Here is a 25709-nt window from a genome sequence, read left to right on the forward strand (position 1 = left end):
GCAGGTGCTGCGGCGAGCACGAGAGCTTTTGACTCGTGGCGCGCCCCTGCGCGGGAGACCTGTTGACATGCTCGGTTGTGCGGACGACGGCGATAGCTTCTTACGGAAGGATCGCATTCGCGAAGCCTCTTTCATGGAGGCCGAGCGGCGGGACACTCAAGACGAGGTGCGCGCTTACCGGCGGCCGAGCGCGCGCCCGCAGCCCCCGGCGCCTTATCGCCGCTGCTGCAGGCACCGTTCTTTCGTGCCGATGAAGGCTGCACCCGCTGGAGGCCTTCCGCGCGATTTGTAGGCCGCGTTGTGCTGGCCTCGACTGAACAGGTTGCGGTGCTCTTGGCTCCGCTGAATGCATCGCGCTCAGCCCTAGCTGCCCGAATCACGCGCGATTTTTGTCCAATGTGCTGCGGGTTAGAGATTCAGCGGGATCGCTTCCACTGCCGAGTAAGTGAATGTTTCATCTGCCTTTTCAGGTTCACAGGGCGTCGCAGACAATAACCGACGGTATGCCAGCATCAGCCATCGACGATGGCAGCCAGTCGGGCGCTCCCAAGAAGTATTACCGGGCACCGCTGCACAGGTCAGTAAACGTTCCAGTGAATGCAGTTTATAGAGGGAAGGCGACATCAGCAGCGTGTGTTGAAATTTCAGGATTTTCGTCAACCGAAGCCTTCACCTGGACAAGATTAAGTTCTTTGGCTTTGACATGGACTATACCATTGCTCGTGAGTGTTTGGAAACCGCCCGTGTGGGCGCAGGGGGGTGACAATATTTCACTTGCAGAGTACAAGTCCCCCGACTACGAAGCCTTCCAGTTTAGTCTGCTAGTCGACCAGCTGCTTTCCATCGGCTACCCAACAGAGCTCAAGCAATTCCAGTATGACTCAACCTTTCCCATTAGGTGAGTCTTTGCGTGACCTTACGCTTTGCGTAGTCAGTATATTTGTATGCTCAGCTGGACATGTATCGAGTGTTTTAGATGATACGTCTGAAATTCCATAAAAAATGTGGGAGATATGCCAATCAAGCGATTTCCTCTTGCTTTCTTTTACCAATGAAGCATACATTTTTATAATGACTCAAATTAGTAATTAGGCTGGTGATTATGAAAATAGGACGAACTTTTTAACAGAACAAGCCCAGCTATAGATATTAGTGCAAGGTTTGAAATCCATCAGAGTTCACAGATGGTTCCAGAAAAAAAAAAAGAAAACTGAAAACCCCAATACCGGCCGCGGCTGCCGCATTTCAGAGGGCGAAATGCAAAAACGCCCGTGTACTGTGCATTGGGTGCACGTTAAAGAACCCCAGCTGGTGGTCAGAACTAATCTGTAGCGCCCCATTATGGCGTGCCTTAAAATCATTTTCTGGTTTTGGCACGTAAAAACGACGAATTTTTAAATCTGAAAACCGAAACTGAACTGCCAAAGAGCGCAACTTTCGCGCAGACGCCCATGAGACCTAACTGTTGACGCTACCACGTCGTGCGAGTCGAGATCGCTGCTTGATAAGGACGCTCACTTCAAGTTCGCCTGACGGCGAGGCGTAGTCGCCTGCTAAGGTTGAGTTGTTATTGTTCCAACGAGCATGCATTTTGGCATTTGGTCATTGTCCTTACTCAAATCACAAGTTTTTAAACATTAGCACGGCAATCCTTAAACGTCGACACAGCAATTCATTGCTGTTTGTACTTGAACTTTCAGCTGTACAGGTGACCGGGCATGTTATGAAATTCTGTTCCTGTTGTTGTTAATCCTCGATTACTTATGCACATGTGCAACTGCTCTGCTATGGATATCACCAATGTTCAGGGTTCGTCCATATATAGTGTTTAGACTGTTATTGTGCAAATTCTACCAAAGCTTCTGTGTGCATGCATGTGCATGCAGCTCTGCAATTAGCATGCAAGAGATTTACAAGTAGCCTGAACCTGGCATCATTTGCCTTAAAAGCCTGTGCATGTATTTTATTTTTTTCCTTTTCATTTTTGTGCCATAGTTGGTTTCAGGGGAGATGCACCTAATATTCATTTTCGTTAATAGGACGTTAATTGCATGGAATTGGTGCACATTATATAATACTTTCTCGTATATTAGAATATGATTTTAGTGTCGCAATATCCTCTCTAGACATTTTTCTGTGCTTCCTAGAAGTCTTGAAAAGTAGGGTCTGTTGTGCTACATTTGAGCTTCATACCAGGCCTAGGAGAGCATTATAAGATAACCTGTATTTTCTTTTTGCTTTATCATTTAAAGAAAAAAATTTTCATTTGGTAATAGTTATCAAGAACTTAGGGGATCGATTTCTTAAAAGGAGTCGACCAAAATTGCAGCAAATTACAATAATGCCTAGATATTTGCATTCCACACATTGTTGTGCGTGTGAATTCAAAATTTAGCCCAGGGTGAGCACATTAAGTGTACAAGAATTTTTTGTGCACAAGTAGTAAAAAAACCATATAAAATTGAGAAAAACAAAATTGAAAGTTCCTAAATGTGCCAGTTACTATTGTATATTGTCAATTTGATGAAGTTTGGCCAGAATGCAAAGCAGCCATTCCAGAAAAGTGTGGTAGTAGTAATTCATTGTTTATTTCAAATAACTAGATAAATAAAGGAAAAGGAAGGGAACAAAAAATTGCTGTCTGGTGCAGTCTGCCGACACCTGAACCGCAGTCAGCAGTGTAGGAGGGAGGGGTACATACGTATAATATAGCAACTGGGCTAAAAATATCCATAGTTCACTTGTGGTGTGACTTCCTCGAGATAATTTGTCACCTGACCCTGCACTCCAGCACTGTTAGGTCACGTAGAGAAGCCAGGTGGCAAGGGCCAGCTGTAAAACATCAACATTTTCCTATTGCATAGGTGATGTCCTCAGAACCCTTGTGAGCTGCCTCTTCCAGCTGGGCTTTTCTTTTTTTGCTACGTAGCAACAATGAGATTTAGCTTCAGTGGTCTGTGTTCGAGACATTCCTATGATTCTTCTCTGGACCTTGTGGTTGCTTGGAGTGTCCCTCTTGAGTTCGAAGACAGCTCAACTTTTGCAGAACGTCCTTGAAGCCCCTGTGACCTTTGGTGACCCACAGTATGGCTATAAAAGTGGCCATCACAACAGTGCATGAAGCAAATCTTGTTCCAAGGCGCAGCAGCCAAATCTTGCTGTTGAGAGACTTGCCAAATCTTGCTGTTGAGAGATTTAGCCACATTTTGGGGTTTGCCCTGAATACAGCGAAACAACTTTTTGCTTGTCAGCACTTCATATGTAGGAAGCGTAGCCTGAGCATTGGTGAAAAAGAATGAGCTGGTGCCAACACAGCCAGGGCAAGTGCTCGCTTGTTGTTACACCAGGAAAGCTCACTATCAGGACAAAATTTATAATTGTGAGCCGCATCAGTAGAGCATGAACGGAAAAATAAGCCTGTACAGCTACCATGCCTCAATTAGTATAACTTTGCAGTCATCTGGTTGGAAAAATGCCTTGATTGTGTTACCTATGAAAGTACAATGTTGAAGCGTAATTTTGCAATCAAAATCTAAAAATTCGATTAAAAGGAAATGTGATTTTTTTTTCTACCTTTTTAACATGCCAAAATATGTAGTCCGCTATTCCCGTGGCCAGAGTTGGCATAAGGCCTTGCGGTGTGGCACTGTGGTTATGAGCACTGCCCTGCTTTAGGAGTGCTGAGGCCCCTAGCCCTCTGGAGCTGTTAAAGTAGCATAGCCACCTCCAACTTCAGCTATGGCACACAGCTTTTCACTTTGTTCCATTTGTAGCCACAGGGCACATTTTTTTACTGTACTTCTTGTGTATCACTAAAATACATAATGCTAACATACTGCTTCATACTGTAGTATACGACAAGACTTCACAACAATGAAACAAGGTAGCCACTGGAATAAGGCCTTGAGTGAGGTAATAGCTGCTGCTTCATCTGAACTAGCGGTGTCAGAAAGCAAAGTCCCTGTTTGTCTTGGCTGATGTCATCAGGCTTCAGAATATTCACGCATTCGTTTGCTGCATATGTAAAATAGTTTTTCTTACAGCTGCCATGGAAATGTCATCAGCCCATCTTTTTATGCTGGTGTGCACATGCGTGCATGTATTGCAGTGCTTTCTCACTTCTAGCACAAAATCGTTTTCGGTATCAGCGTTTGCTGTTTGAGACTCAGTCATGACTAGCTTAATAAGGCTATTTCTTGCAGTAACTCCTGTGATTTTTAGCTAAATATATGACATGTTGCAAAGCTCCATGTACGCTGAACTGTATGGTCATGAGTACCATCAAAAAGTGAGCATTGTAATTCTTTCTGGACCTCACAATTACAATGCTCCTTTTCATGTCAACTGGATACCGAGAATTGTCACTAGCTTATACAAGTATATTAAGACCACAATGCATATTACTGAGAGTGCGTAGTATAAAAATGAGTCCTTTTAGTTTTGAGTGCTTATTTAGATGAATTACGTAATGCTGGTGTGTACAGTCGCACACATTTTCATCACATGCAAGCCCGTCAGTTTTCCTGGCACCTTGACGGAGTTGATCTTTAAATTCAATTTCTTCATTTTTGTATGTTTAATGTGCAGGGGTCTGTGGTTCGATTCTCAATATGGCAATCTTCTCAAAGTTGACCCCTATGGAAACATATTGGTTTGCTGTCATGGCTTCCAGTTTCTCAAGACGTGAGTATGCAGTTTCTTATGATTACAATTTAAGCCTTTGCCTGCAACTTGCCTGATCCTCAATTTTTTTTTTTTTTTTTGCACATTACCAGGGGTGAGATTTACAAGATATACCCTAACAAGTTCATCAAGCTTGATGAGTCTAGGGTATTTGTGCTCAACACTCTGTTCAACTTGCCAGGTAAGTTTAAGAGCATGTGTTTGTGTTAGCATGGAGTGATATTCTTCAGTGAAATTCGTTAAAGAAGGCCCGATTTGAAATTTGAAAGCCAAGTCGTGCTGGCACCATATATAGAAATACTGACTGCCTTAGCACGTAATTTTAGTGACAGTGTGGCAAGCTAGGTTTCGAATACATGTTTCAAGGTGCAGCTATAGGGTAGGTGCTGTCTTGTATTTATACATTTTTCTGCAGCATAGTATTTTAATGCATGGCTTGCTTTTTTTTACATGCTGACTAATGCAATAGTGGTATTAGTGTGGAAAGCTTATTTACTGCTTTTCTAAAATAGGGCTTTGTTTGAATACAGCTTTGATTAGAGCTTCGCTTATGTAGTAATGGCAAATCAGTCATCTAGTTGAGGTTAGTGCATCTTTAGCAAATAAAAAATGGTACAAAAGTAATGCTTCTTTTAGAGCAGAACTCTTTTTCTGAATTAGTTGTTTTATATGCTGATTCATCCTTAAAGGAGCGTTGTCATGCAAGATCTTCATATGGTGCTACCATATGCTACCATATAAATACCAAATACCATATATGCCATATAAAGTGGTGCTACCAGCCAACTTTCAGAGGAGATAACAGCTAGTCACTCCATTCTTCTTGTAATTTGGGTATTGCATACACTAGTGCCAAAATTGCGGCATAGCTGATGCATTGTTGTACTGCAATAATTTCAATATGTAGTTAACTTGCCACTCTTTTCTGTTCATCAGAGACCTACTTGCTTGCCTGCCTTGTTGATTTCTTCTCCACATCTCCACAGTATATCCCGTGAGTTGCTTGATTTTTTTCAATCTTCATTTTTGTGTTTTCATTGATTTCTTCCAAGTGCGCAGTTGCCCACTTTGTAAAAACTTGTGCAGCAATCTGCTTTTACAATTTGGTGTATTCTAAATGCTAGCAGTCGCTAGGATACTACAAAATTGAATGGTTTCATTTTGGGAAGCAAATTGATCGGTACTTTATAAAAGTGCAGTAGTGCGATTAGCTACTGGAGTACAGAATGCGCATACAGGTAGGGGATAAAATCAAGAAGTGGTAATTGAAATTCTCTTTTTCCGGCTGAAAGTACTTTAGACCTTATTTTGAACAGGCGAGCAATGTTGGATGCTGAATTGTGGTTGATGTAAGCCTGCCAGCCTGTTTACTCTAATAAATCTAATAATAATAAATAATAAGGATCTGGTTCCTTTTTCCTTACCTTGCGGGCAAACCTTGTATTTGTTTTGCCCAAATAAAGAACTTGCAAATATAAAAAAAAGGTGATGGCTTAGGTATTCTATTAAGTACTCTTTTCTAGCTGTGTTATCTGCAGTACTTAGAAGTTTGTCAATTAGCAGTTGTTCTGGTTGCCTACTGTGAATGTAAAGGCAATTCTATTAAGTTGTATTTGCATAATTAAACATTTTTTATTAAATAGAAGTACTATAATGTAACATTTTCTGCACCTTTTATTAAAATTTCAAAGCACTTCTGCAAATTTTGCTTTCTGCCTTTTTGTTAAGAGTACCTTTGTTGTAATGAAAGCTTGACGTCTTATGATCCATTGCATAGATGGATTTTTCATGGACATATACTGCAGAAGCAGTTAGTGTAGTGGTTGTTTCTGTGCTCTGAAAAAAAAAGAAGGTCCCACGAGACTCTTTACTCTATGCCTTTTGGAAGCAAGCAATTGCTAGATGGCACAGTGAAGTTGCAGCACAATTGCCAAGTCATAAAAAGTGAACGATGTGCACTCACTGAAAATCGTGCATACGCACATTTTACTTAGGACTCAAACTGAGATGGTTGTAGAAGCAGGCTTTAGAAAATGTGCACTAGTTGGACCAACATGTGATGCACTGTGTGAGGTGCTCAAGCTAGAGGACCAAGTATAATGCTTGTGTGTGTATTCGTGGATAGGAGTGAGGGTTATTGAGGATCTGGGTCCATGGCATTTGTATTGTCCTTGTTATACAGCATGTGACCTCTGCCGCCATTGTGTGGACATTTGATCTGGGTTTGTCTTGGCAGGTAGCACTATAGAACTGTCAGGAGTGGAGAAAAGCTCTATAGTCTTGTGATGGATATTGAAGGCAGTGGGAACCAACGGTCTTCTGTATTGTGCCAGGCTATTTTCTTCCTTTCTTTCGCTTTTTTTTTTTTTTTGCAATTGTGTAGTTGTGTGCTGTGTAGTTATATCTTAGTGCTCACACGGGTCTTGCAAAGTAAGTTTCTTCACTGGCGCTAATCATAGCTGCTCAGCAAGGCTCCGCTTGTTTCACCAAGCTCTGTTGGTTTGTATTTGAGTATTTTTCTGCGTCTTTATGCACAGTTAATCAGTTGCACCTACTGAAAACTTCTCTCAATAGTGCATACTTTTTTCACTCTTTTCAGAACAAAGACAGGAGTGAAAATTGGCAGTTTGTTCATGTCATACAAGTCGATCTTCCAAGATGTCCGTGGGGCTGTCGACAATATTCACACATACGTGAGCTTGCATGATATTTTCACAAATATTTCTGAATGGAGTGGAGGTATTAAGAAGTCAAGAAAAGTGCTTGTTGTTTATAACATGCATTGCTTCTGCTCCATGGTTCGGTTGTTTTTGTGTAGGAACATTAGTGAAATTTCACATTTCTGTGATTGTTTCAGGCGCACGTAAGTGTTTTGTTGTATGCATACAATGAGTAAATCTTGTTGTATACAATGCTGAAAATGCACCTGATCTCTGCTCTTTGCTTTCACCTTTTTCTTTTTTCACTGTTCAAGTGGAACAAAATTTTGCTTGATCGGATTATTAGGTGTATAAATGTACAGGTGCTAAGCTGGTTGTTGATTTCTAGTCATCCCAATTGTAAGCTCCTACAATGGGCAGGGACATTTGGGCGACTGCTTAATTCATACAGTGTGTAGTCTTACAACAGCAGAATATCGAAGTGTTACTGTTTTCTTAGAAAATAAAGGCCTACAGATAGAGCTCTTGATGGGAACGAACACCCCATCAAAACCACATGCCTGTGTGTGTTCAGAGGCACAAGTCCTAAAGCAACAGAGAGCTTTTCGTTGCTCAATATGTCCTACATAAGTGTTTCTCCAAGCGTGAAAGAAGCCTGCAAATACACGCAAAGTGCCTCGAGCGGCCAGCCGCACAGCAATTTTCGCAGGCTTCTTTCACACTCGGAAAAACACTTTTATGTAGCACGTATTGAGCAACAGAAAGCTATATCGTGAGTTTTTTATGTTGCTCTACAATTTTCTCATTGACACTTTTCACCTAATTATAATATTTGAGAAGTTGATTAAGACTAATTATGTAATTAGGCAGAAGGAAAAAAAAGAGTATCTCCAAGTGGCGGCAACCTTTACCTTAGTTCTGTCCAGCTAAGTGGCCTTTGCATATTTTTAATGTTTGGCTAAAGTTACGTGGGACGCCCTGCATAAGCTACTTAGATTGTGTACGAGTTCTCCTTGGCACATGTGTAGGAACTCTAGTTAATTGCCAGTGCAGCATTGTTGTATCACTTTCCAGCAAGCAAGCATCGCTACAATTCATTTTTTTTGTTGTTGTTGGAAATTGAGTGATGTCTAATTCCCTTAGTTTAAAAAAAAAATGGTCAAAAGTCACCACAGTATGCTGTATGCCCTGTACTTCAATGGGCCAGCAGTTGAAATCAGTCTTATGGGAACATTGTTCTTTACCTTACCAGGAGAGCAGGACACCAGAAACCATTGTGGTTGAGTGTGTGAAAGGGTGGAAAGGTCTATAAGTTATAGCTGGCCAATTTCTTTTCTTCATTATCTTGCACTTACAAGCTGGGCTCTATGCATTGCATTGAGCTATGTCTTTGGGGGATGGTTTTTGAGTGATTTTCTACAATTGTCTTCACTTGCAGGGTCAACTTAAGACTGAGACCATTAACAACCTTGACAAGTACTTGGAAAAAGATGAGCGGCTACCACTGCTACTTGATAGGTAATACTTGGTGTTTTGAAGCTTTATTTTAACATCCATGGGAGTACTGTAGATTTTTATCCAAAAACCTTTTTTTTTTCTGTAAACATACACTTGAAAGCTTACCAGTGTTTTCTAGTGAATATTTACTCTTGCAGCACAAAGTGCCATGTGACTGCTTAATTTAGTGTGTAAGCATTCTTTGGCAAGCACCTCAGCAAAATCTGTCCTTCACACGAAAAGCATAGTGCCTTTTATCAGCACAAAAATGCATAATTTGCAAAGTTAAGACATTTAATCGTTATACTAGTGTAAATGTGTATGATTGGTAGCTTTATAAGCAATAATGAACTATTGAAACAAAATATTGATCGCAGAGAAAACCATCTTCATCAGGCCACCTTGAAAACTTGCTTTCCTGCATTGTGTGTGTGTGTGTACATAGAGAAACCTGCTGTGGGGCTGCTGAGTATAAAAATAAGCGATTGGTACATGTGATAAGAGCATGATAATAGTAAATGATTTGTCGCATTAATAAAAAATAAAGAAACTGGTGGCATTGCTGTTGCTGCATCAAGCTGTAACAAAAGAAGAAACAAAAGAAAATAAAATTTAAAAAAGGGAAAAAGCAGCCCTGGTGAAACCGGTTCTGATGGTGCACCAGCTCAGTTGATACAATCGCTTTGAAAGGGCCCTGCCGCTTCCTGGCAACTCGTCTACACACCATTCATTACACGGATTTCACTTCTGTGGCATCGGAAAAGTGATGGGTAGGCATGCATGAGCTAGGAAAAGCAAGTAAGCAAAAGCAAAGTAACAGCCTAGCCAAAGAATGCTTACACATTAGTAGACAATTCTGGTAATTTCTGTAGCATTTTGTTGTTAAAGAAGTACTTGCATTACATAGTTTACTTTTTCTTTTTCTTAATGAAGGTCCTGGACCTTGAAATAATAGAAAAAATGCTAGTGAGCCTGAGAACACCCTAAATATTTTACTGCAGTAGCTTCTTTATGAACCACTTTGTTTATTATCAAGAAGTGTACCGTAATTTCCGGTGTATACATTGCACCTTGGTATAAAATGCACCCCTTACTTTTTATGACTTTCTAAGAAAAAAAATGGTATTTAAGTGTTTAATTGTAACTCTGGCAGCATGATTACACGTTGTTACACACCCTTGTACGCTCATCGGGGAATGCACTAAATTTCCGTAAACAATATTTTTATGAGCTGCAAGTTCTAACAGATTAGAACTTGAACCAATGTTTTAGGTGCAGAAAGCGGACATTAATTGCACTTCACTTGAAGCCATCAAAGGCCGCATTCTCCAACGCACTGTCAGTGTTCAACCATCTCAGCCGGCAGTTCATGTTGTGGGGCATGGCATGCTTGGGAAGAATACGTGATCCGTGATCGCGTCACACCTAAACACATGCATTCAAAAAGCAAAATGGTAGCCAGAAGTACTGAGTCTACTGCTGGACTACTGCAATTTCTCGCACAGGCAACTGATAACTAAATGGTGTTTTTGTTGTTCTTGTTGTTGGGCACCCCAATGTAACATTAAAAGATTGTGGTTCCTTTTCGTTATTTATTGCATAACTAATCTTAACTATAACAGCAAACTAGTGCGCTTCACCTAATTTGTTCTTAACGTCAATAGTACCCGCTGTAGTTGCTTAGTGGCTGTGGTGCTGGGCTCCTAAGCACGAGGTCGCGGGATCGAATCCCGGCCACGGCGGCCGCATTTCCATGGGGGCGAAATGCTAAAACACCCGTGGTGCTTAGATTTAGGTTCATGTGAAAGAATCCCAGGTGGTCCAAATTATTTCGGAGTGCCCCACTACGGTATACCTTATAATCAGATTGTGGTTTTGGCACATAAAACTCCATATTTCTTTTTTTGCATCAATAGTACGATTGAAATAAGCACCTTTGCACCCTTCATGATTTAGTTCTTGCTTTCCATATTTTTCATTTATAAATTGGGGGCATGTTACATTCACGTGCACTTTTATTTTCTTACTTTAAACCTGCAAAAATTGGCTGCACATGAGATTCAGGGGTGTGTTAGAATCTGGTAAATATGGCAACCATCCATCAAACATGCATTGGATTTTTTGCAGTCTAGGACATATCTTGGAACAACAGCATTCTGGCGTGCTGCAGTTTTGATTGAATATGAGCTGGTGCACCTTAGTAGCTACAGGGCGACTTGGTGCAACAAGCCTCGAATGAGAAATGTTTATTTTTTCCGTCAAGGATTCACAGGCAAAAAAAAAAGTTTTACCTTTCCGAAAATGGTGTCATTTCCATAGGCAGTTGGCCTTGTGAGGCATAGAAGGCAATGCGATACTCCACAAGCCACCATTACAGTATGTGTAGGCTTCTATGGAAGCTTTGCAACCATACTAGATATATCTTGGTTAAACTGAAAAATGGAATTGAACTGATGCAGTATAGCTGCTTACAATGGAATGAAAATTTTTGGAATGACCCAGTGGAATGCCGCGATTTGTGGTCACACCCTGCTTTTTTGAAAGTCTGCGCTGTACCCCGTACACCTTGCTTATTGCACCGTTTTGTCTTCAGGATGCGTGCACATAACAAGAAGCTCTTCCTGCTGACCAACAGTGACTATGGATACACTGCTGTATGTCACCAAATTTTCAAGCTCTTCTAGCTTACAATTTGTTCTATGTGCTAGCGGTTTTCTACCATTTTACATTATTATCTCTTCTGCAGAAAGTTATGCAGTACCTGTTTGACTTCCCAAGTACAAAGAACGTAAGTATTTTTGTTATAATGCTTTGTAGGCTCACCTGGTGCTTAACCTAGGGATAAATTTCTGCATGTCTCTGCATTAAATCTGGCAATATTTTTACAGCGAACCTGGGAGTCTTACTTCGACTATATAGTTGTCGATGCACGAAAGCCCTTGTTTTTTGGTGAAGGCACAATCTTGCGGCAAGTGGACACGGTGAGTGTAGCGCCTTTACAAGGAAGGAAAGTAGAACATTATTTCTTTTATTCACTAATCAGGGTTACTTTGATCTTGCAGTCTACAGGGGCTCTGCGCATTGGCAGCCATATTGGACCACTGCAACTTGGTCAGGTCTACTCTGGAGGTAAGCTACATTTTGCAGATGCTGCTTTCAACTAGGGCCTGGAAAGACAATGTTGAGGTTCATATGTGTCTTACTGGGACACTACAGCAAAGCGTTGACTGTGCTAGAGGAATCAGATAATGTTGCTTGGTCTCTTAGCATTTGTTCTCTGCCTAAAGTTGACTTACTTGTGGGAAAAAAATTTTAGACAGCTTGTCCCTTCCCAAGTGTAAATTGCCTGCAAATGGAGGACCACACCTGTCATACATGGCTTAGAAGACTGTTGGATGTCATGCTCTGCAGCCTTGCTAAATGAGAGGGCAGCACATATGAGGGCCCAGCCACAACCTTCCACGTGTTTCAACAAGCTGTGGCAATGCAGGAGGGGGTATTCTGTAAGGGTCCACCTAGTGGACTGTCCATTTCGTCGGCTACTGAAGTGTCGATTAGCTGGACTTGGTTATGCATACGAAGGATACAGGCTAGAAACCTGTCTCACTCACGCGTGTACAGCTCCAGCCAATTGGCGATGACCGAAATGGACAGTCCTCTAGGTGGACACTTATGTTGAATTCCAATGGCAGAGTCAGAGCAGCCGACGGACTCCGCGAGCGAGCACTCGACTCTGGTGCAGAGCAACGCCTCCAGATCCGCGAGCAGAACACAAACTGCGCCGCCGGAGCAAGGCGGAAGCAGAAGTTCTATCACAGAGTTACCCAGGATACCTTGCGTGTTGTCATTTCCTTCCGCTGTTTGCTCCCAGCACCGCCGCACCGGTCACTTGTCTCTTCAGCGCCATCCACCAGTTGTTTTTTTAAAAGTGCGGAATGGATATCTCGCCAAGCGTGCAGCAGCTTTTGCTTCTGCGCGAGTCGTGACCGGTGGCGCCTCCCAGCAGACAAACGTGGTAAAGGAAATATGTCACGCAGAGTTCCGGTCCACTCCGCCGATTTTGGCGGAGCATCTTTTTCTGCTCCACGGAGTGACTCCTGCTCTGAATCCCCTCCAACTCTCTCATTGGAGCACCTTACTCCCGCCCTCACTCTGCCATTGGAACAAACTTGCTCCGAAACGAGCAGAAAAACTTGCTCCAACTCCGCCATTGGAATTCAACATTAAAGAATACCCCTCCAGGTGTCAGTCGCACCAGCCACAGGGGGGCTATGGCATACTGGTGCTGAGCAACAGGTCTGTTTCAATTCTTGGCCATGTTAGCCTGTGCATTTTGAAGGGGGCAAAATGGGGGCTTAGCTTTAGGCAAACAATAAAGATCTCCACAAGGCTGAAAGTGAATCCGTTGCTACAGTAGGTTTTATAGGCTACCTGTAGCTTTTGGGATGTGTGATCCCATTTTTATTCATTGATATAACTTGCACATCTGTGGTACTGCTTGTCCAAGTTCCTTTACTAAAAGAAAGGCATTATGCGGCATAAAGTTAAGATAGATTGCTGGTAGGAATATGAAGTCCAGTTCAAATAGTGCGGCCATAAGTAGTTTGATTGAATTTTACTGTGGTGGCTTCCTCTGTTGGAAAATACCATGGAAATGGCAAAGCTACGCTTTTTCATCTTAAAATGCAGTGAAATCTTATCAGGTGTTGACTACTCTTGAAAAATCACAAGAGTCATGTGTGCCACCAGAAGCTTGTTCAAAGGTTCTGAAGTGAAAGCACCATTCTGCTCTTGCATGTGCATTTTCTTGTTCTTGTTAGCAGTGTAGTTTTTTTTTTTTTTTTTTTTAGGACACGTGTGTCGGTCTAGCTTTACTTAATTTTTGCCTTTAGCATCACTTTAAGGGACTGCTATTTCAATTGTGAGTTGAATATTGCTGCCTTACTCATGCTGTGAAGATCTGCTGTGTTTTGGTTTATTGATAGAAAATGCACATATATTTTATCTGCATTTTCCCTTCTTGTGGAAAATGGCTTAAATTCAGACAAGAGCGGAAATAGGGGAGAGGTTTCGGTGAAAAGTGAAGGGCACAAAGTGGTATGTGTACTTAGTGTGGCTTCATCCCTCATTTCACCAATTGGTTTGGCAAGTGCAGTGTCTATAAGTAGATTTAGGGCAAGTAGAATGAGAGAATACTGATGGACACAACTGGGGCCGTTCAGATATTTCAATACTGTAACTACGATGCCAACAAATGTGCGTGTCTTGCAATGGTAAAATGTTGAGTCATCATATCTGCTGGAAAAATTTTTTGGTTGAAGCAGCCACAGCTTTGCACATGTTCGCATGTAATAAAGAAATAAAGAAATCACAGGAGTTACCAACTTACCATCCTTAGATTTATAAGCATGGACTTGCTCACATATAAACATTGACTGATTGTCTTAGCATTGTGCCTGTCATCATTGTTTGTTTGTAGTGGAAAAAAAATCCTTTTAGCAAACTTGCCAGCTTCTGCATGTTTGTTATCGCTGTGCCGTGGCCATGTTCATGTGTGCGGGCGACTTCTCCATCAGGCGTCTTTGGCGCACACCGCATGCTTCAAAAGCAGCCTAAATGTGACGTGCTATGCAGGGTGATGGACTAAAAGCAAGAGGTTTACTTTCCCACTGATCTCTTTAAAAAGCGCTGTCATTCTTGTGCACTGGTGCTCAGTCATGTGGTATATTTTTATATTTCACTGGCTAAGCACACACACGTGCGTGTGTGTGCTTAGGTTTTCTTTCCTTTTTTTATCCTTCTTTCTTTCTCATCTATTGCATCCCCTTGCCCCTCCCCGAGTACAGGGTAGCCAACCGGAGATAATCTCTGGTTAACCTCCCTGTCTTTCCTTTGCCTCCTGGGCTGCTGAGCACGAGGTCACGGGATCGAATCCCGGCCCCGGCGGCCGCATTTTGATGGAGGCGAAATGCGCAAACACCCGTGTACTTAGATTTAGGTGCACGTTAAAGAACCCCAGGTGGTCGAAATTTCCGGAGTCCTCCACTACGGCGTGCCTCATAATCAGAAAGTGGTTTTGGCACGTAAAACCCCATAATTATTTATTATTATTATTCCTTTGCTTCTCTCTCTCTCTCTCTTTTCACTGGCTTTCTTTAACATGCGTATTTAAAGAGCCCTGCAAAATATGGAGTTTCGCAAACAATTGAAATTGATGTTTTCAAGGTTGCTCTAACACCTAATGTCGACATTTCTGCAGAAATATAGTAATTGAAGCGTTAGGGAATTAATGATTGGAAAATTACTTAGGAATAACACAAAAAATTACTTCAGGTTGCTACTAATGACATGCAGTTGGTTTCACACACATATAAGGCTTCCATTTTTTTTTTTAACTTGGTGCATGATAGCTGGGATACTATGTATCATGTTTGCAAATCAACATCCTACTGATCTTTTAGAATTTGTTTAGATTTAAGGAAGTTAAGTACTGTCGTTATCAATATCTTTCATGGTAACTAAATATGAATGTGTGCCTTTGTATTACTCATTTCATGATATCGTTTACACGCTGATTATTTTGTACAATCCCTACAGGTAGCTGTGACGTCTTCACTGAGTTTGTAGGAGCTAAGGGGAAGGATGTTCTTTACATTGGTGACCACATCTATGGAGATATTCTCAAGTCCAAAAAGACACGTGGCTGGCGCACCTTTCTTATGATTCCTGAGCTGGCCAAAGAAATTCACGTCAGCATTTCCCAGTGGACATTGTTCGAGAAGCTGCAAGAGCTCGACATTTGCCTGGGCGATATTTACAAGTAAGTGTCATTGGGCAAGGGTTTCCATTTCTGACAGTAATCTTGACATAATGATGCATAATCTTTTCCTGTTTGTAAAGGAACCTGGACAGCAGTTCAACTGATGTGCCTGACATTGGCAAGCTGCGTCAGTCTATACGAGTAAGTTCTTGTATTGGTTGCTTTGCAGTGGCCTGCGACGGTGACATGTTTTTGCTGTTCTATTCTTTATTTAGGAAACATCTCACGAGTTGGACATGTGCTATGGTATCCTTGGTAGCATGTTTCGTAGTGGTAAGTATGGATGATTTTCTTTTTTTTATCCTCAATATTCGGGGCCCACACTTTTCTCATACTTGATCGATTTCAGGTTCTCGGCAGACTTTTTTTGCTAACCAGATCTGCCGCTATGCTGACATCTACGCCTTTACCTTTGTCAACCTTATGTATTACCCATTCAGCTACATGTTCCGGGCTCCTCCAATGCTGGTAAGCTACATTTCCTAAAGCGCTGCACTGATGTCATGGGATATATTAGCTTGTTCAAACTTGGAAGCAGATAGTGTTAATCTTGATAGTAGGTTATATTTGTTAAGGCCTGGTATCGTACAGCACACACAGCAATGCATAATGCATATTTGTATGCCTGCACGCCAATATGCATAGTGTATACAACTGTATAGTATTTGCCTACAAATCATGTTACAGTTATCAGGTTGTGATAAGGGTACACAGCTTCAGAAAGACTCATCAATTTTGCTACTTGCAAGAAAAATGTGCATTGTCATTCATTGAAATGGTCTTCATAATGCTGTTACATAACCTTTCACGGCCAGACTAGGAGGTTGCTGAAAGAAAGCGGTAAAAAAAGCCATAAATAGAGCCATGTATCCACGAGCTTTTGAAGCATGAAACTGTAAAATTCCTTTGTGGCTTGGCTTCTCAGCCTGATATTTAGGGAAGCACTATGTGGTTTGCATACACAGGTGTGTTGTGCATTCCTTGGTTTTTTGTAGCTGCAGTGTCCCACAATTCTTGTGAAGGCATACATCATTGTATGTGCCCTTTTTGCCTGCTACTTGGGTTGCTGTTCCCTTTTTGGATGGTAACAGTTGTTTATGCAAGGTGCCATAAAACTAGGCTCTAATTTATGGAAAGCAAAATAGACACAGTGTTGGTCATTTAGCACGGATGTGGGAATGTTTTGTTACTGACCGGTTAAGATCAATCCATTTTTTATGACTGAAAGTGTCATAAAAAATTGTCAGATAAGACAGATCAGATATTTTTTATGACCAAGTTTCAAGGTACATGTACTCTCGGCTCTAGTTGTCATTTCATTGTATACTTTCTTATTTCTCCTTTCTCTTTTTGTTTTGTTTTGTTTGTGCAAATGCTGTAATATTGTTTTTTGCCATTCTGTCTGAATCCCAAGCTCCAGAGTGCATGAGCAGGGAGAGCATATGCTGAGCAGGCATGGGGGATTGACATTTATAAAGCAATAACTTTCTTCAGCTGCTGATAAAATGGAGAGGGCAAAAAAGAGTCAGGAGGGGGAGAGGCATGGCGAAAGTGCAGGTGTGGAGGAGAGCTAGAGGGGCACCTAATTGGATGGCAGATCGCATAAAGAGGAAGTGTGCCAGATTGCATCTCCACTACCTAAAGCATGCTGTAGCACAATCAGATATTTAATTCTCAGCCCTTCTTCTGGTTTCAGCTGGTGTGTCGCTTGGTGTCAAAGTGAAAGGGGGAGCGAGGCGACAAGCCAAAATGCCAAGCACTGTACATTCCAGGTCTTGGATTTGGTGTTTCTGCTGACATTCCATTACTTAATGTCACTCCACACCACAACACCGAAAACGAAATGTGAAATTTCACATTTGTGCTTGGCATTTCGGCTTGTCTCCTTCCTCCACGTCGATGAATACTGGCGTCAAGATCTGACATGTCCACCCCTTGGTATTTCAGCTTGTGTCCTTGCTCCGCTTCGACGCTCAATGATGCAATACCACGTGACACTGGTAGATATGCTGAATGTGGGTCGGCCTTTACGGAGTTGGCTGATGTGCCCATAAGGTTTGCAGTGAAGCACGGGGTGGTGAGGCCATACAGAAAAGTTATTTCTGGCTTTGACAATCACCTGCAATGATTTCTGTGAAAGGTTTCCTGCCCTTCTTTTCCCTCAGTAATTTGCTTTGCCAATTGTCAAGCATGCGGTGATAAAAAAAAAATTCCACGCAATGATGTACCTTTTTCGTTACAGCTGTTTCAGCTTGTTGTGGCTAGGGCGGTGTTCAGGGCATGGAATCCACCAAGCCTATCGACTACTATGTCAAGAAGTAGAAAATGAAGGAAAAAGAGTTTATTTAGCTTAGTTTTACTTTTACGGCTCTGGTTACCGAAGCTCACTTCATGCAGGAGCAAGTTACAACGTCCAAGTTCACATTAGGACCCGTTGTCTCACTCTCAAAAAGACTCTGCTTTTAATACAGTCAGCTTCTCTGGGCGAGTCGACTAGGGTATCCAAAGATCGTCCAGCAGCAAATCGCCATCATTGACTCCGTTACAATACCACGCCCATGCTCGCAATAACCCGCAGTAGCTCCGCCTCTGAAGAGACTGGTTTGGAATGTGTGGAAAGAAATCAACCTGTGCCTCTCAGGTCATCGTCGTTGTTCCCGTCATTTTCATCCTTTGCTCAGGCTGCCAGGTAAAGGGCGGTGTGAGGGCCTTTCATGGGGCCCTTCAACAGTCGTCTACACTGCGTTGATGTCTGGATAGGTGCTGATGAATGGGTGGTGGTTTGTCTTGTGGCAAACGTCCAATTAACGCCTTTGTGGTGTTGAGGTGCAACGAGCTGTAGTGTAAAGCTGGTACACGTATGTACCATGGATCCCCCAAAGGGTTGAGAAGCAAACTCTGTGACGGTGTCATTTTGCAGTGCTTGGTGCAGGGCTGCTGTGAATGCATTATATTCAAGCAGTGGCTGCAAGTTTGTGAAGAAAAGCCTCGTTGGGAATACATGTTAATGCACATGAAAAAAAAAAAAGGAAGCCGTGCTTTCCTGCAGCAATGCTGCAGTGTATCTTGCTCAGTATGTAGTACAGTTCAGTTAAAATACCTAAATAGTGTTCCAGACATGGTATGACCTGCTGCGGTAGCTCATTGGCTATGGCATTGCGCTGCCGAGCTAGAGGTTGGGGGTTCATTTCGCGGCCACCGTCGTGGAACTTCAGTGGGGGTGGTATGCAAATGCACCTGTGTAGTTAGATTTAGGTGCTCATTAAAAGGACTGACAACTGGCGAGGTTGTGTTGAGACATTGATGGAAGTGGAATGACCATTATTTATAGTGATAGAATCGAGCACATCGTTTGCAATTAAATTTTAAAAATATAAAAAAATTAAATTGGTAAAGAAAGTATCAAAAAACCAGTAAGTGGTACGAACTGGTGTTGATCGGATGTAGTTTATTAGCTTACTGTACATAAGTCAGCTTTTATTAAGTACTGCATACTCATTGCTTAAAATTGCAGTTCGTATATCAGTCACCATCATCATCAGCCTGTTTTATGTCCACTGCAGGACGAAGGCCTCTCCCTGCAATCTCCAATTACCCCTGTCCTGCGCCAACAGATTCCAACTAGAGCCCGCAAATTTTATTTCATCGTTCCACCTAGTCTTCCACCATCCTCAACTGTGTTTCCCTTCTCTTGGTATCCATTCTGTAACCCTAATGGTCCAACGGTTATCTAACCGGTGCATTACATGACCAGCCCAGCTCCATTTTTTTCTCTTGATGTCAATTAGAATATCGTCTATACCCTTTGTTCTCTCATCCAAACCGCTCTCTTTTGTGTCTCAACGTTATGCCTAGCAATCTTCGTTCCATCGCTCTTTGCGCGGTCCTTAACTTGTTCTCGAGCTTCTTTGTCAGTCTCCAAGTCTGCCTGATATGTCAACACTGGTAAAATGCACCGATTGCACCTTCCTTTTCACTGATAATGGTAAGCTTCCACTCGGGAGCTGACAATGTCTGCCGTATATGCCATCCAATCCATTTTTATTCTTCTATGAATTTCCTTCGCATGATTAGGGTTCCCTGTAAATAATTGACCTAGGTAAACTAGGTCAATTAATCTTCAAACCCACTCTTACACTTTCTCTGTTATGGTCCTTAATCATTTGCTGTAACTCATCTGCATTGTTGCTGAATAGAACAATGTCATCAGCAAACTGAAGGTTGTTAAGATATTCACCGTCGATCCTTACTCCTAAGCCTTCCCAGTTTAATAGCACTTCTTCCAAGCACGCAGTGAATAGCGTGGGAGGGATAGTGTCTCCCTATCTGAGCCCTTTCTTTATAGGTATCTTCCTGCTTTTCTTCTGTAGAATTAAGGTAGCTGTAGAACCTCTGTAGATATTTTCCAAGGTACTTAGGTAAGTGTTCTGTACTCCTTGATTACATATTGCATCTATGACTGCTAGTATCTCTACTGAATCAAATGCCTTTAAGGTAATCTATGAAAGCCATATAGAGAGGCTTATTGTACTCTGCGGATTTCTCGATAACCTGATTAATGACATGGATATGATCCATTGTAGAGTATCCCTTCCTGAAGCCAGCCTGTTCCCTTGGTTGACAAGTCCAGTGTTGCCCTTATTCTATTAGAGATAATTTCGGTAAATATTTTATATAATACTGGGAGCAAGCTAATGGGCCTATGATTTTTAAATTCTGTAATGTCTCCCTTTTTGTGGATTATTATAATGTTTGCATTCTTCCAGTTTTCTGGGACCATAATTGAAGTAGTAACTTAACAAAATAAAAACACTGAAACAAGAAAGGTGAACCAGGACAAGTGCTTAGAACAGTTGATTGTTGGGCTAGTTGGTCGTTACTTCAAATATGGATGACCAACTACCCCAACAATCAACTCTTCTGGGACCCTTGCAGTCAATAGACACTTCGTATAAAGACCTGCCAGTTTTCCAAGCAGTATGTCTCCTCCATCTTTTATTAAATCGACTGCTATTCCATCTTCTCCTGCCACTCTTCCTCGTTTCATGTTTCGCAAGGCCCTTCTGACCTCATCGCTAGTTATAGGAGGAGTTTCTGTATCCTGTTCATTACTGTTTTTAATGGAGGTATCCTGACTCCTCTGGCTATTGTACAGGTCAGTATAGAATTCTTCTGCTTCTTTTATTATATCTTCGAGATTGCTGATATTACCCTGCTTATCTTTTAGTGCATATATTTTGGGTTGTCCTTACCAAGTTTCTTTCTCACAGATTTCAGGTTGCATCCATATTTTACGGCTTCTTCAGTCTTTCTCACATTATAGTTTCGAATATCACTTATTTTCGCCTTGTTGACCAGTTTTGGCAGTTCTGCGAATTCTATCTGATCTCTCTAGTCGGACACTTTCATTTTTTGTTGTTTCTTTATTAGGTCCTTTGTTACTTGGGAAAACTTGCCTACTAGTTGCCTAGGTGCCTTGCCTCCTACTTCAATTGCTGCCTCTGAAGCCAGCCTAGTTACGGTTTGATTCATTACCTCTATGTCATCTTAATCTCTCTGTTCTAAGGCTGCGTATTTGTTTACAAGTACCAGCCTGAATTTGTCTGCTTTTACCCTTACTGCCTCTAGATTGACCTGTTTCTTCTTGACCAATTTTGCTCTTTCTCTCCAAGTTGAGGTGAATCCTAGCCCTCACTAATTTATGATCACTGCACTTTACCCTACCTATCATTTCTACATCCTGTACTATGCTGGGATTATGAGAAAGTATGAAGTCAATTTCATTCCTTGTTTCATCATTAGGGCTTTTCTGTTGCTATGCTTTCTGAAAAAAGGTATTCTATTCATTATTCGAAGCTTATTCCTTCCTGCGAATTCTACCCGCATCTCTCCTCTAGTGTTCCTAGAATCGACGCCGTAGTTGCCAATTGCTTGTTCACCAGCCTGCTTTTTCCCCACTGCTGCATTAAAGTTGCCCATTACTACAGTATACTGAGGTTGCACTTTTCTCATCGTTAATTCAACATCTTCATGTAACATCTACTTCCTCATCATCGTGACTGGATGGTGGAGCATAGGCTTGTACTACCTTTAATCCATACCTATTAAGTTTTATGACGACTATCGCTACCCTCTCATTAATGCTGTAGAATTCATCAATGTTTCCCGCTATGTCCTTATGGATTAGGAATCCTACCCCGCATTGCTTCTTATCTGGGAGACCTCTATAGCAGAGGACATGTCCGATATTCAGCAATGTATAAGCTTCACCTGTTCTTCTAATCTCACTGAGGCCGATGATATTCCAAACAATGTCTGATAGTTCCTCAGAGTCCTGCTCAGCTAGCCTCACTCGAGAGGGTTCGGGTGTTAAACGTTGCAAAGGTCAATTTCCATTTCTGGCCTGTCCGGACCCAGAGATTCTTAAAACCCTCTGCAGCGTTACAGGTCTGACTGCCGCCTTGGTCAGGTGCTCCGCAGCTGCTGGGGACTAAGGGCCATTGGGTAATTGATTAATTTGGGAGGGAGTGTCTCGTTGAAGCTTAATGGGCCTTCCTAATTTAGTTGTACTTGGATAAGTATAGCCCCACTTGCTCTCGGCATCTTTTGCCGGTGACAGGCGTCACTCCAAGCCTGCAGATGTACACTGAAGGAGGTGAATTTCCAACTCGCCATCGTAAAAAAAGAAATCTTAAAGAGGGATTTGAACTTCCGACTATGGCAACTAAGCATTCAACATAGCTCAGTCAGATGATCCTATAGGCGGCAATGCTACCTTATTGCTGACAAGTACAGCCCATAGGGCCCTACATGCCTAAAAACTTCTTTGATTTGTCCATGATAGATGTGTTTTCCTGATCGCGATGGGTAACGCAATATAGGATTTCTAAACGGTTCTGGTCTCCTAGTTCCGGAATCGCACATGTGCAGACGGCTGTGAACCCGGCTAGGCAAACCCTACAGGCGTACCGACGACTATTCACAGTTGCGAATACATGCTTGTGATCTACAGGAGTACAAACTGCAACCTGCAAACAAGAATATAAGTGCAAATGTACAGGAAATAACTGGATGCAAACTACGACTATTTTTAAAATGAAAATCTGTATGTGAACTTTGCAGCTGTTGATGTTACGTTATTTTTTTCTTATTGCTTGCATGCTACTGCAAACCTTCTTATCACTTTTCTCTTTTAGTGCTGCAATATTTTTGGGGGGAGGGGGAAGGGGGCTCGCACTACTAAATCAGCGCAAAGCATGTCGGTAGAGTCAGTTTTAAGTCCATTTAGTATATCTGAAATGCCTGAAAACATGCTTGAATTATCCGCGGTATACGGGTTTTGATGATTGCGGCAGATGGCATGGCATAGTATTTCTCAATGGTTCTAAAATTGTGGTTTCGGAGTCTCCCGTACGTAAGCGGTCATGAACGCGGCTAGATACACGATATATTTTCGGTGGAATTGAACAGCACTTAAAAGCAGTGTGGAAAAAAAAGAAAATTAGAAAATGAAAAACTTTCAGCGCTTACCGCGAATTCACTAGTTGCGCCTGGAGGGATTTAGGCATTTGAGCTATGCTCTATGCGTGTTACGAAGCAAAAAAGTAAATGCTAATGAGCGATTCTCTTGTCTCTCAATGCTTGCAGGTGCACACGAGTGCCATTATATGTGCATGAAATTTTGAGCAGTTATGCGAGCTAAAATTCTTTTTTCCAGCTGACTCCAGTCTTCGAGAGGAGACATAGTTGGGAAATCAAAAGCACGTATGGCTACGGGAACACTCTGAACTGTGTATTGCTTGTAAAAGCATCATTTTTGTTTCGAGAACTTGGCTTGGCTAAAAGAACACCCTTGACTTGTTAATTATCAAAGCTATTAGACAGGAAACCACGAAATCATGTAGGTGTTATCATAGAAATTAGCACTTCAGAAAACATCAATTGCAGAGACATGGGTTTGATAAACAAAGTAATACTTCCTCACAGCTACAGCCGCATTTGTCACCGGCCTCCCACCAATGCTGGCAAATAATCGCTATCGCGCTCACCTACCACTGTTTCCAGCATACTTCCAGTGAACGACTACACAGTGGAAAAGTTCTAAAAAAAATTTACAGAACATTCTCTGCATTTTACCACTGCATGATTGGACACCCTGACCGGTTAACTTACCATTGCATTAAAAAAGAAGTGGGTGTGATAAATATTGGTTGTCAGTAAAGAACTCCATATGGTCAATATAATCCAGATCCACTAGGGCATGCATTATAATCATATTGTGGTTTTGCCACATAAAATGCAGAGTTTTTTTTGCCACGCATGGTTACAGCTCATATTGAATATGAAGGCCTTGCAGACTAGCATTGCTTAGCCTGAAAAATGTCCTCGCCATCCTTTTCTGATCAGAAAATGTTCAAGGTACTCAGTGTTTCATGCAGTGGTTTTAGTTAACTTTAATCATTCATTCGTATTTCACAGGCTTTTCTCAGATAAACTAACTTCATGAAAGCAACTGCATCCGACGTCTTTTAATTTTAAATCTTCTTAGGGTTGTCCTTGTTAATAATAAAAGTTATCATAACTGATCTTATCAAACTACTAAGGATGACTGCAAATAAATTACCATTGATCTCTTGCCTCTAATTAACTTTTTTTTTGTTAAGGTTACATAAATCACCTTGTATATCGATTTGACTTGGGCGTCCCCTATAAGTGGAGTTCATGCACCACATTGCTTCTATTGCATGAAATTAGTTTGGGCTAACACTAAATCTGCTGTGTACATGACCTTCATTGATCAATAAGAGTGGTGGCCTTGTATTTTGGTGATAACTGGTATTTTCACATGCTAAAGCAAGCTCTGAAGATGACATAGAGGGCCCTGAATCAATTTTTACTGCCTGGAGATATTTTTTTTTAAAGTGCTTGCTTCAATCTTGGTGCACAGGCATTTTTTCATTCTGGCATCAGAATGCAGTCATTGTGGCCATGAGTTGATGTGTTGCTTCTTGCCCGCAGTCACGATTCCTGAAGTGTTAACTCGGTGCCAGGTGGCCCTGGAACTTGCCTTGTACTGGTCCCTCATATTCCAATGCATGCAAGGCTCGTAACTCTGGGAGTGTTGAGTCATTTTGTGGTGATGCTGTTTGCAGATGCCACACGAATCAACCGTGAACCATGAGCAGGACCCAGCCCACCAAATGAATGGTGACAGTGCAATGGATGGAGAGATGTACATCAAGTCGACCCCTGCTGACCAGCCAGTGCGCAAGTTTTCAAAGAGCGAACAGGTGAGCCTTCATGTCTTTGTTATGGATGCACTTCACAGCAAGCACATGGTGACAGCTCGCTTCTTTTCTTCCACCTGTTTTGTTTTCTCTTTCCTGTCAGAACCGTGAGGCAGCACTTGATGTGCTAGGGGCAAGCTCTTCTGTTCAAACTGTGGCCAATAAAATGAACTAGTGATGTCTATGCTCACATGACAAAAATTGTATGCAGGTGCCCCTGCGCTTTCCGGAGGCCCCAAGCCAGATAACGCACCACCACGACACCGATGACGATGATGAAGATGCGGAGCGGGTCCCAGAGTCGCAACGCCAGTAGGCAGCTGCATGGTGCACATTCGCTCCCCCTTATTAGCTCCGCGCATGTGTGTGCAAATGTTCTGCAAGACAGCTAGCCAATCAGTGGCCTTAACAAGTAGTGCCGACTTGGGCTAGTCTGGTCTTGGAGGCTGCACTGCTTTGTCCAGCCGCGTGCATCAGGAGAGAGTGCATTGGTCCTGGGTTGAAGCTGTGGCAAGCTTGTGTTCTTTTGAACAGGAGATATGTACATTTTGTAAATTTTTTTTATATATATGTACTAGCGCAATCCAGTTGGCTCACTCGCTGTCTGCTCGTCTCTGCAGTATGCAACTGTTTTTCCCTGGCATTGTAGCTCCTTGCTCATCCTGAATTTCTCTTGTCTCTTGTATTGAATGTAATTCTTAACTGTTTATCTGCCTTGTACTGGCCACTTTTTAGGTAATAAAGTATTTTCCAAGAACTGCA

General features: G+C 42.0%; 1 protein-coding gene across 1 annotated transcript; it reads left to right on the forward strand.

Moving 5' to 3' along the window:
- Positions 1 to 25709, forward strand: Nt5b (5' nucleotidase B). The gene is made up of 19 exons (XM_075676622.1): positions 1 to 166; positions 471 to 577; positions 649 to 722; positions 781 to 898; positions 4588 to 4683; positions 4776 to 4864; positions 5620 to 5677; positions 7283 to 7376; positions 8782 to 8861; positions 11434 to 11494; positions 11587 to 11628; positions 11729 to 11821; positions 11903 to 11969; positions 15438 to 15660; positions 15741 to 15801; positions 15876 to 15933; positions 16010 to 16128; positions 24813 to 24950; positions 25159 to 25709. Exons 1-19 carry the CDS (start codon positions 68 to 70, stop codon positions 25261 to 25263), a joined length of 1782 nt encoding a protein of 593 aa, XP_075532737.1. The 5' UTR covers positions 1 to 67; the 3' UTR covers positions 25264 to 25709.

This window comes from Dermacentor variabilis, unplaced genomic scaffold (genome assembly GCF_050947875.1).
Source record: "Dermacentor variabilis isolate Ectoservices unplaced genomic scaffold, ASM5094787v1 scaffold_12, whole genome shotgun sequence".
NCBI lineage: Eukaryota > Metazoa > Arthropoda > Arachnida > Ixodida > Ixodidae > Dermacentor > Dermacentor variabilis.